Below are 13,943 nucleotides of genomic sequence, written 5' to 3'. Positions count from 1 at the left end.
TCTAAGTAGGATAACTTGCACAATCAGTGGCTGACTAAATACTTTTTGGCCCCACTGTATGTCAGATTGTAGGTTAAAATTTCTCCATCAGCAAACATTGTGAGTGTGTTTTGACCCTTTGGGGCTTCCATAGTGCATGGAATAGCATGCTTGGCTAACGGTATGACTAGCTGTTTGCTATTCGGTACTGTAACAGAAGAAGTAATAAATGTTATGATCCCGACAACTTGTGAATATACCGTGTATTTATTTCTTTATTAAGCAAGTGCATCACTACAATGCTCGGTTACATTATGTTAACAAACCGCAAATGAAACAAACGGTGGCAAGTCCGACGTTAAAACGTTGGTGCACGGTCAAGTCTCAACATGAACTACGGATGACTCGCAGGGCCAAATAGAATTTGCGTTAACGGCACTATTTTTTAAAATCGCGTTAAATCGAGATTGCGTTAATGCGTTATTATCGCGTTAACTTCGACAGCCCTAATATATATATATATATATATATATACACACACACACACACACACACACACACACACACACACACACACACACACACACACACACACAGTGGGGTCAAAAAGTATTTAGTCAGCCACTGATTGTGCAGGTTCTCCTACTTAGAAAGATGAGAGAGGTCTGTAATTTTCATCATAGGTACACTTCAACTATGAGAGACAAAATGAGAAAAAAAAAATCCAGGAAATCACATTGTAGGATTTTTAAAGAATTTATTTGTAAATTATGGTGGAAAATAAGTATTTGGTCAATAACAAACAAGCAAGATTTCTGGCTCTCACAGACCTGTAACTTCTTCTTTAAGAAGCTCTTCTGTCCTCCACTCGTTACCTGTATTAATGGCACCTGTTTGACCTCGTTATCTGTATAAAAGACACCTGTCCACAGCCTCAAACAGTCAGACTCCAAACTCAACCATGGCCAAGACCAAAGAGCTGTCGAAGGACACCAGGAAGAAAATTGTAGACCTGCACCAGGCTGGGAAGAGTGAATCTACAATAGGCAAGCAGGTTGGTGTGAATAAATCAATTGTGGGAGCAATTGTAAGAAAATGGAAGACATACAAGACCATTGATAATCTCCCTTGGGGTCAAGATCTCATCCCGTGGAGTCAAAATGATCATGAGAACGGTGAGCAAAAATCCCAGAACTACACGGAGGGACCTGATGAATGACCTGCAGAGAGCTGGGACCAAAGTACAAAGGCTACCATCAGTAACGCACTACGCCGAGAGGGACTCAAATCCTGCAGTGCCAGGCGTGTCCCCCTGCTTAAGCCAGTACATGTCCAGGCCCATCTGAAGTTTGCCAGAGAGCATATGGATGATCCAGAAGAGGATTGGGAGAATATCATGTGGTCAGATGAAACCAAAATGGAACTTTTTGGTAAAAACTCAACTCGTCATATTTGGAGGAAGGAGAAGAACCCAAGAACACCATACCTACTGTCAAGCATGGGGGTGGAAACATCATGCTTTGGGGCTGTTTTTCTGCAAAGGGGACAGGACGACTGATCCGTGTTAAGGGAAGAATGAACGGGGCCATGTATCGTGAGATTTTAAGCCAAAACCTCCTTCCATCAGTGAGAGCATTGAAGATGGAACGTGGCTGGGTCTTCCAGCATGACAATGATCCCAAACACACCGCTCGGGCAACGAAGGAGTGGCTCCGTAAAAAGCATTTCAAGGTCCTGGAGTGGCCTAGCCAGTCTCCAGACCTCAACTCCATAGAAAATTTGTGGAGTCCGTGTTGCCCAGCGACAGCCCCAAAACATCACTGCTCTAGAGGAGATCTGCATGGAGGAATGGGCCAAAATACCAGCTACAGTGTGTGCAAACCTGGTGAAGACTTACAGGAAACGTTTGACCTCTGTCATTGCCAACAAAGGTTATGTTACAAAATATTGAGTTGAACTTTTGTTATTGACCAAATATTTATTTTCCACCATAATTTACAAAGAAATTCTTTAAAAATCCTACAATGTGATTTCCTGGATTTTTTTTTCTCATTTTGTCTCTCATAGTTGAAGTGTACCTATGATGAAAATTACAGACCTCTCTCATCTTTCTAAGTAGGAGAACCTGCACAATCAGTGGCTGACTAAATACTTTTTGGCCCCACTGTGTATATATATATATATTATAAAAAAAATATTAAAGGATAGTAGGTGTTCCTATGTTAATTCATAATCAATCATTAGATGTATACTTTGTCTTTTATTATATAAATATTTCACATATTTGCTCTCATAAATTCATATATCTGCTTGCATGATTTTGTAGCACTCTGAGGTATGAATGACTACCCGGCCTCATAAGCGCATAATAAAATATTTACTCGAGTTGGTAGGGTTCTTCCCACCACACTATCATCTTGGATAAAGACTAGACCAACAGAGAGCTCTAGATGATTTAAACATCTACAGTCTGCAAATCCTTTATTTTAGTAAAATGTCACTATCCTTATCAGCATACTGCCACCATGGTATTTTTGTGCACACAACCACAATAATGGCAGACAGGGCAAAAGCTTTCAAACAAACCAGGTGCAGCACAATACAATAAACAAAGCACAGTATGACGAGTAACTCTGCAGTACACACTACCTACACAGAACAACGTGGGCTGCACCCGGATACACAACATTAGAATGACTGTTTAATGAACAAACAGCAGGTAATGTAAACATGGGCTCAGTAGCTGATGATGAGGCACTAGAGATTTTATCTTGCATGTGCATTTCAACAGGCAAAGAGAAAACATTTTTCCATTGATGTGGTTTCACTGCTATGTAAAATTATTTATGTGTGAAACCTGGTCAATGTCATGGTGGGTCCAGTTAGTCCAAACTCACTGGAAACAATGCAATAACACATCCTGGACAGAATGCCAGTTTTAGTTCTTAGTTGTGCCATCAGCAAGCTGGACATTTAAACAGAAATGATGAGCTATGACTGAGGGGGGATGGCCTGTGATGGATTGGCGCCCTGTCCAGGGTATTTCTGCCTTGCACCCAGTGTTTACCAATGAAATCGGACACGCCACAACACTGACCTTAATAAATATATTTATAGTTTAAGTATTGAAATGTCTCAATTACTTGCATACTTAATTTTATATATATATATATACAGTGTATCACAAAAGTGAGTACACCCCTCACATTTCTGCAGATATTTAAGTATATCTTTTCATGGGACAACACTGACAAAATGACACTTTGACACAATGAAAAGTAGTCTGTGTGCAGCTTATATAACAGTGTAAATTTATTCTTCCCTCAAAATAACTCAATATACAGCCATTAATGTCTAAACCACCGGCAACAAAAGTGAGTACACCCCTAAGAGACTACACCCCTAAATGTCCAAATTGAGCACTGCTTGTCATTTTCCCTTTAAAATGTCATGTGACTCGTTAGTGTTACTAGGTCTCAGGTGTGCATAGGGAGCAGGTGTGTTCAATTTAGTAGTACAGCTCTCAAACTCTCTCATACTGGTCACTGAAAGTTCCAACATGGCACCTCATGGCAAAGTACTCTCTGAGGATCTTAAAAGACGAATTGTTGCGCTACATGAAGATGGCCAAGGCTACAAGAAGATTGCCAACACCCTGAAACTGAGCTGCAGCACAGTGGCCAAGATCATCCAGCGTTTTAAAAGAGCAGGGTCCACTCAGAACAGACCTCGCGTTGGTCGTCCAAAGAAGCTGAGTGCACGTGCTCAGCGTCACATCCAACTGCTGTCTTTGAAAGATAGGCGCAGGAGTGCTGTCAGCATTGCTGCAGAGATTGAAAAGGTGGGGGGTCAGCCTGTCAGTGCTCAGACCATACGCCGCACACTACATCAAATTGGTCTGCATGGCTGTCACCCCAGAAGGAAGCCTCTTCTGAAGTCTCTACACAAGAAAGCCCGCAAACAGTTTGCTGAAGACATGTCAACAAAGGACATGGATTACTGGAACCATGTCCTATGGTCTGATGAGACCAAGATTAATTTGTTTGGTTCAGATGGTCTCAAGCATGTGTGGCGGCAATCAGGTGAGGAGTACAAAGATAAGTGTGTCATGCCTACAGTCAAGCATGGTGGTGGGAATGCCATGGTCTTGGGCTGCATGAGTGCAGCAGGTGTTGGGGAGTTACATTTCATTGAGGGACACATGAACTCCAATATGTACTGTGAAATACTGAAGCAGAGCAGGATCCCCTCCCTCCGGAAACTGGGTCGCAGGGCAGTGTTCCAGCATGATAATGACCCCAAACACACCTCTAAGACGACCACTGCTTTATTGAAGAGGCTGAGGGTAAAGGTGATGGACTGGCCAAGCATGTCTCCAGACCTAAACCCAATAGAACATCTTTGGGGCATCCTCAAGCGGAAGGTGGAGGAGCGCAAAGTCTCGAATATCCGCCAGCTCCGTGATGACGTCATGGAGGAGTGGAAAAGCATTCCAGTGGCAACCTGTGAAGCTCTGGTAAACTCCATGCCCAGGAGAGTTAAGGCAGTTCTGGGAAATAATGGTGGCCACACAAAATATTGACACTTCAGGAACTTTCACTAAGGGGTGTACTCACTTTTGTTGCTGGTGGTTTAGACATTAATAGCTGTATATTGAGTTATTTTGAGGGAGGAATAAATTTACACTGTTAAATAAGCTGCACACAGACTACTTTTCATTGTGTCAAAGTGTCATTTTGTCAGTGTTGTCCCATGAAAAGATATACTTAAATATCTGCAGAAATGTGAGGGGTGTACTCACTTTTGTGATACACTGTATATATATGGCTTACTGGGTTGTTTGTTTTAAACGTCATGTTTTACACTTTGGTTACATTCATGACAGGAACGGTAGTTACTTATTACACAAGATTCATCACTTCACAAGGTTATATCAAACACAGTCATGGACAATTTTGTATCTCCAGTTCACCTCACTTGCATGTCTTTGGACTGTGGGAGGAAACCGGAGCACCTGGGGGAACCCCACACAGACATGGGGAAAACATGCAAACTCCACAGAGAAAGGACCCTGACCACCCCACCTGGGGATCGAACCAGGACCTTCTTGCTGTAAGGCGTCAGTGCTACCCACTTAACTATCGTGCCGCCCAGCTTAATGGGTTGGAATGGGTTACTCTCAGATTAATACTAATTAAATAGTTGATCCAGTGATTTTTATCCCCAAACATCAACAGCCTGACTGAGGCAGCAGTTTAAATCACTATGTAGTGTATTAAAATATTAAAACACTGTTTACATTCTATATACACAATGTCTGGATTTCTGTCATCATTAATCAGGGTAAGAAATAAGCTATAATTCCTATACTGCCTTTGCTACAAAACTCATTTCCAGAAGTTGGGACAATTTGTAAAATGCAATAAAAACAGGCCAAGGCGTCTCGAGTGTCTGGCGTCCATTTCAGGGTGTGTTACTGCATTGTGCCCAGTAAGGATAAAGCGGTGATAAAATATGCAGCAATACCCTGTTTCCCCGAAAATAAGACAGTGTCTTATATTAATTAGGGATGCACCGATCCAATATTAAGATCGGATATCGGTGCCGATATTACCAAAATGAGATAGATCGGGTATCGGATAATTAGGCCGATCCATGGGGCCGATACGCTGCCTCAGTAGAGAGGATTCTAATAAGTCAATATTATTCGAACGCACTACTTAGACAGCGCTACCATCGGGTTTCGCGTTTAGCATCTTGCCATTAAAACCAATGAATCGAGGTAGCACAGCACGCTAACGTCAATATAACACTTCCCTTCATGTACCGATAACGGTTACATTTACTGACAAGCCCGAACTTGCAAATAAAAACACTCGGTACAAGTTTATACAGGTTAAAAATCAGTAATATTTTATTTACGTTTGATAATAACTCCATTCGTTTGTCCGCACCGTCAGCCATGTTTATCTTTCTGTGAGAGAAAGAGAGAAGATTTCGAACAGCCTCCTTCTCGGGAGCGCGCACAGGATGACGTAAAATGCGTCTATGTAGAGAGAGAGCTAGCTTTTCGAACACACCCTTTATGTTGAATTGCACTAGATGTTTGCTTGTTTACAGTGTTTGATTACTGATTGTATTGTACCAAGGTATTCGTTTATTCTCAGGTTCTTCTTCCGCTGCTAGATTTAGAATTACTGTTTACACTACATATTTAAAAAATAAGATTGATTACTGTTTGTGTAACTACTTCAGTTTCAGCTGATACATTTAATTTATTTTAAAATATTTTAAGAACAAGGTCCTGCACAATTGTTTATTATTTTATTGACAAATAAATAGCAGTTCAGTACATTTATATCTGTGTTAATTATATTTTGTTTTGCAAACTTAGTAATGTTTAAGTCAATCCTTAAGTCTTTCCCACATGATAAAGTATACGGTTTATTAATTCAACTATGGTATCGGATCGGTATTGGGTATCGACCGATATGCAATGTAATGCAATGTATCGGATCGGTATCGGAACTGAAAAAGTTGGATCGGTGCATCCCTAATATTAATTTTTTGCTCCCAAAGATGCGCTAGGTCTTATTTTCAGGGGATGTCTTATTTTTCCATGAAGAAGAATTCACATTTATTGTTGAACAAAAAAAAAAAAACATTTATTATATACTGTATATATATATATATATATATATATATATATATATATATATATACTGTATATATATATTGTATATACTAAGCCACTTGTACAGCAGGGACGGTATTACAGCTTCCGGCCACCAGGGGAAGCTCACCACAGCACACTCGTACAGCACAGCAGGGACAGCGTACGGTCCAAACAAAAACTTTGCTAGGTCTTACTTTCGGGGGAGGCCTTATATTTAGCAATTCAGCAAAACCTCTACTAGGTCTTATTTTCTGGGAAACACGGTAATAAAGAACGATTATTGCTAACAGTCCAGGTTGCTCTGGCTTTTCCCTCACTAACATGTAGGGATGTCCCCGATCACGATCATTAATTTTGATCCCGATCCGATACCGAGTCTCAAACCAATACTTGTATTTTCTAGATATTGTCTAGATAAGAACGAGATAATACTGTTCACACAGTGCACACTTCAAGTACATTACAATTATTCAAATTAATCTAATCTATATGTTTAACAACTGAATAGCTCTGCAGTGCTGTAGGAAAAAAAATTGTCTGCATCCAAGCTATTACTTAATGTTCTTTTATTTTTACAAAATAAAAGTAAACAAACTTAGTGCAGCGTTGTAGTAGTAGAACAAGAACACTCAAAATGACGTGAAGGTTCTTTTTGAGGAAAATCAGCATATCTGCCGTGTTAGCGAACAGCCGCTTCCTCTTCTCATCATATAATAATAATGTTTGGTTAAATGATATCTGGTTTGTTTCTTATGAGCCACCGTACTTGTATGCGTGTTGTAACTGTAACAAACTTTGTGATCCTTGACTCACACACCATATAAACAGTAAAATTCTACAGTAATGAACGCAGCTCTGCTCCTACCGCCTCGTGAAGCGCTCACAGTGCAGACATTACACTTCACTGTTGGACTTGTTTCACTTTCCAATTTAAAGTATTTCCACACAGCGGACATGCTGACGTAAAACAAGGATCGGCCTTAGTAAAGCTGATACCGACCAGTTAAAAAATGCCTTGATCGGCCCCGATTCCGATCTTTGAGATCAGATCGGGACATCCCTACTAACAAGCTCTGGTAGTAACAGACTTTAATATTCCAAATATGACTGATGCTCTTTAATTCCACTTAAAACCTGTTGAATTTGTGAAGATTATAGGACACACCCAAACATTTACATTTACATTTTCAGCATTTAGCAGACGCTTTTATCCAAAGCGACTTACACAATGAGCTGAACACGATGAGCAATTGAGGGTTAAGGGCCTTGCTCAAGGACCCAACAGTGGCAACTTGGTGGTGGAGGGGCTTGAACCGGCAACCTTCTGTTTACCAGTCCAGTACCTTAACCACTGAGCTATCACTGGCCAAACAAACCCAAGACTGTAAACGATCAGTATAATGTTGAATAAGATATTATAAAACTATAAGTCATTAAAGACGTGATTATTTAACAAGACAAGGTGAAGTCACTTTAGTAAACGTCACAGAAATTCCACAGTCCATGAGACTAAACATATAAAATCCACTGTACTTATTGCTTATCTGGTGTTTTTCTACAGTGCTTGCTGCAAGAAGGACACTGCAAAATATAGTCTTGTATGTAGGCTAAATAGTAAAAGATGGTTTGTTATCAAGGTCAAGACCAAATAAATTAAGAAAATCAAAAATGCACCAACCTCCATTTCTCCTCTGGTGACAGCTGGGACAGGTCAACCTGCAGACAATATTTTCCCTTGGTTAGTCATTTTAATAACACATTTTCTCACTTCATGTACATAACAATATGCACATAATCTTAATAAGCTGCCTAATAGTGTGATGGTAACTCGGTCAGTCACACTATAGAATGACACCTCTGAGATTCTTCAAAACACTGATTAAAACCTTTTAACACAATGTCTTACAAAATACTTGGTATATAAAAACAATATGGATGTGTTGTACAGCCTGCCTATAAATATTTTTTTTCTTTTGGCTGATCCCTTCCTGAAGCAACCATCCTATTCTCCTATTTTATTCGGGCTTGGGACTGGCAATGAGAGTGCACCGACAAGCGCACCTCCCAACAGCTACGCTGTTTCATGCAAGACCCCCCACCTGTACCCTTGATGTATAAAAGTTAAAAAAAATGAATGAATGAATAACTGAAGAAGAATTAGTCACAAGCTACAGAGTAGAGGTAGCTCAGTGGCTAAGAAGGATTAGAAGGCCTTCTAAGTGATTAGAAGGTCGCAGTTTCAAAGCCCCACCACCACAAAGTTGCTACCGTTTGACCTCTAAGCAAGGTCCTTAACCCTTTTTTGCTTGCACTGTAATCAGTTAAAAGTGTAAGTTGCTTTGGATAAAGGCGTCGACTAAATGTGGCAGCTGTGCAACAAAAAACTGATGGTATTAATTTAGTGTATCAGGGCTCTAGACTAACTTGTTGCACTGGTGCGCCTAACTTTTTTTCTTAGGTGCACCAGCACAAAAGTTAGGTGCACCCTAATTTTCGACCGCATCGCATTTAACACCGCAGTTTTACAGGTTCACTTTTTTTTCCGCTGTCCATATAGGCAATATTGACTTGATTGATTAACTAACAATATGGTCAACATGGCCTCCTCTGATGATCTGTTTGCTGCTGCCTGCCGCTGAAAGGCAGTGGGGAGAGGGGACACTTGGGCAGTGCATTTATTGGGGCATGTAATGTGTTTTATAGATGCATTGTGCTTTTCAGCCTTTCAATTCGAAATTTATTAGAACCAGTCTCAAATACACTATTGCCGGCCATGGTCTTCCCATGCTCTTTACAGTTAATTATAGTATTATAGTCTAATTATAGTACACTATTATAAAAATTATAACAATAATAATAGAGTAAATGTGTGTATGTATGTGTGTCTATCTATTTATATGTGTGTGTATATTTAAAATGATATGTATATACATATATTTGTGTGTGTGTGTGTGTGTGTATGGGGCTCTAGAGTGTTAGAGTGTAATCTTAAATACAGTGCATTATATTATCGGCTTTACTGGATCTTTTACACAGATTCCCAAAATCACTTGCGGTGCACTTACTGCGGTACACTTATTCTAATATTTCACTGTCTTTTAGTTATTTTTATATTTTACTTAACGAAAATATTGTGGTGTTTTTACTTTCGCTATCGCCGCACTTTACCGCTAGCATTAGCCTATTGCTACTAGAGGGTCGGCTCACCACTGTCCGGGATGTTACAGGTCTCTTGCTGTGTGGTGATGGAGGTGTGGGAATAAAAGCACACGACAAGGTAGACTTCACTGTCTAGCTCCAGAAACCGAACTTTAATGCTGGGACTGTCCGGCGAGTCTCATATACAAAACTAAACCAACTGAACGTCGAAACGCACATGTATAAACCTGGTGCTGCATTCTGATTGGCTGAGCTGAATGTCGCTCACATATCGCCGCTACAATATTGTCCCGCCCTTCGCTGTCTCTGATTGGTTTAGACCATGATTCGGGCCTGATGTGTGTCTGTTGTACCACAGGGAGACTTTCAGAGTAGCGGAGACTTTTTTCCCCTCGAACGGCTGGTCGCACCGGTGCGACCTCAGATTTTTTTTAGTCGCACCATTGAGAAATTAGGTCGCATGTGCGACCAAATTGGTCGCACTCTAGAGCCCTGTGTATGGATAAAAACATTTATCAATACCTTTAATTAAACATAATTGTGTATGCTTAGAACTACATAATATTTTGGTGAATGTTAGTACAAAGTCAAAAGACACTGGGTGTAAATTTACAGCACACTGTACACTGATTAAAGATAGCATTTTGACCACCTTCCTAATATTGTGTTGGTCCCCCTTTTGCTGCCAAAACAGCGCTGACCCGTCGAGGCATGGACTCTTATAGACCCCTGAAGGTGTGCTGTGGTATCTGGCACCAAGATGTTAGCAGCAGATCCTTTAACTCCTGTAAGTTGTGAGGTGGGGCCTCCATGGATCGAACTTGTTTGTCCAGCACATCCCACAGATGCTCGACTGGATTGAGATCTGGGGAATTTGGAGGCCAAGTCAACACCTCAAACTCATTGTTGTGCTCCTCAAACCATTCCTGAAGCATTTTTGCTTTGTGGCAGGGCGCATTATCCTGCTGAAAGAGGCCACAGCCATCAGGGAACACCATTTATATGAAAGGGTGTACATGGTCTGCAACAATGCTTAGGTAGGTGGTACGTGTAAAAGTAACATCCACATGGATGGCAGGACCCAAGGTTTCCCAGCAGAACATTGCCCAAAGCATCACACTGCCTCCGCCGGCTTGCCCTCTTCCCATAATTCATCCTGGTGCCGTGTGTTCCCCAGGTAAGCGACGCACACGCACCCGGCCATCCACGTGATGTAAAAGAAAACGTGATTCATCAGACCAGGCCACCTTCCATTGCTCTGTGGTCCAGTTACAATGCTAATGTCAAAATGTTATGCCGGGTCGGTGCATATTACACAAAAACAAAAGGGCTCATTGTTTACCAGTAATTATTAATAGCGTATGAGTAAACGCTTATTTCCAAGTTTACTGGGGTAATATTGATCATATCTCCATCCCAAGGCATAGTTTAGATCTGTGTGAAACATTGCTTGATTGATTCTCCAGTGCATCACTGCTGCCTAAACTTAAGTGATCATTAATGAACATGAATCATTTACGACATGTACCTACATATACTTGTTTATGCCAACATTTCAGATTTTGCCATACTTATTGTGCAACTACAATACGTGGCTACTCCTTGATCACTGTCCAAACTGTCCTGCTCCAAACATTCCTTGTTGTATGTTAAATCCTGTTTTATTTAGGCACAACATTGCCACCATTACGCTGACGTGTTTTTATGATCTAACTGTGTACTCACAAGTCTGTCATTAAAGAACTTCTCTCGTATAATCTGACACTGAGTAGTACACATTATATCGTGGTGTGCCATATAAAACCAGACACAATAATTTTATTACTGAATAATCTCATACAGTCCAGCTGTCGTGTCACTACAATGATATGTAGTTGCAAAAATAAGAGCATAGAATCGATTAGGATGTACTGTACGTAAAACCGTATTTAGTGACGTGTCAACCAAATTCACTCAATGTCAACCAAAAATGTGTCCCCTAAATATCAAACGCTAAGTGTGTTGTGTAAAATATAACGTCAATTGTGAATAAATTACTACACAGCTGACAATAATACATAACCTGAATCCTTACACCGGTAGCTAATCAAACCAATTCCTAATACCTCTATTCTCCCTAGATTAATGCACTACATGACGTCAGAAACGACCTCTTTTACACGCTATCTAGTGCACTTCGCGTCCTCCAGAAGACAATTTGGAAACCAGCCTCTAGTCAGAATTGCTAGCAGTTAGCACGATAGCACTGCTCTGTTAGAAACTACAAGCTTTGTGAACATTACAAGTGCTGCTTCTGACTAAAAACATCTGTCTGGTAATACGCCAATGTTACAACTGTTTTACCATTACCTGGATAGCTTCAACTTCGTGTTCGTGTCCATGGTCGTGCTCTACACCGTCCACCTCCACCTCAAACACCCCCGCCATGTTCAGCACCACAGACACGGCCCCGAGCTTCCAGCAACCTCCGGGTTACTCCAGCTTCCAGCCAATCAGAGCGCGACATGCTGCTCTTTCTTCCTGTCTGTCACCGCTACACCTAAAAGTGTGCTGTGCGGAGAACTGTTACTATTAAAATCATGAAGTAAAATTTGATAAATCAAAATGCATGTTGTGCATGCGACAAATAATATAATAGACACGCTTACAAATATATACGGTCATTTCAATCAGAATAAACAAATTCAACACTAAGCAAATGTCAGGTGGCACAATTACACATTGAAAGTCAAAAGTCTACATACACTATAAAGAGTGAATGTCATGGCAGTCTTTGACTTTTATTAGGTTGACCATACTTTGATTAAAAAAAACCCAGTGTACTATAGGTCAAAGGGGGCAGAAAGGCAGCACAAGGCAGTGCAGATTGGGGTAGGTGGTGTTAGAACATCAAGAGATCTTATGGAAATTTTGCTGTTCAGATCTTCTACTCCAGTGTCATTTGCTAAGTATGAGAAAAGAAGTCCTGCAAAACTGTGCACAAAGGAAACCTATCACACACAGACAGTCTGAGTGAGCTATTTAGTCGCTTCTCATGTGAATGCGCCTTTACTGAACAGAATACGGTATTCCAAGATCAAGCATCTCCATGATTAAGAAGCATAAGGAAACAATAAAGAGGTAAAGGTAATGTGCAGGTTTTATTGTATTTAATTGTTTTTTAATTGTATTTCAGTGTTTTTATACTACTGTATATTTGTGTTATTTTCAGTGTATATGTGTCAAAAACAACCCTATTATTTTACATTAGCCTAAAATATATGCAGTCCCACGGGACCATGGAATGCATCAACAAGTTTCTCATACATCCTTATGGAAAAAAATACAGAGTTTCAAGGTACCCCTGTAATTGTGATGCAACCAAATGTGCATTTAATGCCATGTGTATTTAAAATATTAAGTAAATAAGTAAAATTATTATCATTGCACCGTTCTGATTACACACTGGACTGTGTTATTATTTATCATTGCACATTTATCATTGCACAAGTTGCACCTGCACTTTACCATCACCCCGGACTGTCGTAATTATTTATCATTGCACCTGCAACTTTACACAACTGTCATACATATATACGTATGTATAGTTATAGTTTTTTTTTCACCATCCTTATATAGTTATAGTTACAGCTGTATAGTTACTATTTACTCATCCTTTATTACTAGTACTGTTATTACTAATATATACCTAACTAATCTTTATTATTATTATTACTGTTATTATTATAATACATATTCATTTTTTTATTAATATGCTTATTGTTATTATTGCTATTATGTATATAGTAATATGTACATAGATATAATTTCATATATGTGAATAGCTATAGTATAACTTTATATTCATATTAATCATAGGTATATGTTACTAATATTCTCTGTTTGTTTTTTTTTGCACAATGCTACTATTTGCACTTCTGGTAGATGCTAACTACATTTCGTTGCCTTGTACCTGTACTGAGCAATGACAATAAAGTTGAATCTATCTATCTATCTATCTATCTATCTATCTATCTATCTATCTATCTATCTATCTATCTATCTATCTATCTAAAATACTTATTTAACAGAAAATCTGAGATGGTCAGCTTAAATAAAGGATTATAAAGGATTATAAATAATTAGAAAG

At 39.7% G+C, this 13,943-nt stretch overlaps 1 protein-coding gene across 1 annotated transcript in view; it reads right to left on the bottom strand.

Annotated features, from left to right (window-relative positions):
• rnf121 (ring finger protein 121) overlaps positions 1–12,247 on the bottom strand; it is a 49,267-nt gene extending 37,020 nt beyond the window's left edge. The window contains exons 1-2 of the mRNA XM_063011820.1: positions 12,164–12,247; positions 8,334–8,371 (exon numbers count right to left, since the gene is read on the bottom strand). Coding sequence (XP_062867890.1) covers positions 8,334–8,371; positions 12,164–12,241 — 116 coding nt within the window. The 5' untranslated portion in view covers positions 12,242–12,247. The remainder of the gene's footprint in view (positions 1–8,333; positions 8,372–12,163) is intronic.
• Positions 12,248–13,943: the final 1,696 nt, after the last annotated feature.

Source organism: Trichomycterus rosablanca, chromosome 16, assembly GCF_030014385.1.
Source record: "Trichomycterus rosablanca isolate fTriRos1 chromosome 16, fTriRos1.hap1, whole genome shotgun sequence".
Taxonomy (NCBI): Eukaryota; Metazoa; Chordata; class Actinopteri; order Siluriformes; family Trichomycteridae; genus Trichomycterus; species Trichomycterus rosablanca.
This window is presented reverse-complemented; position numbering and strand designations above follow the sequence as displayed.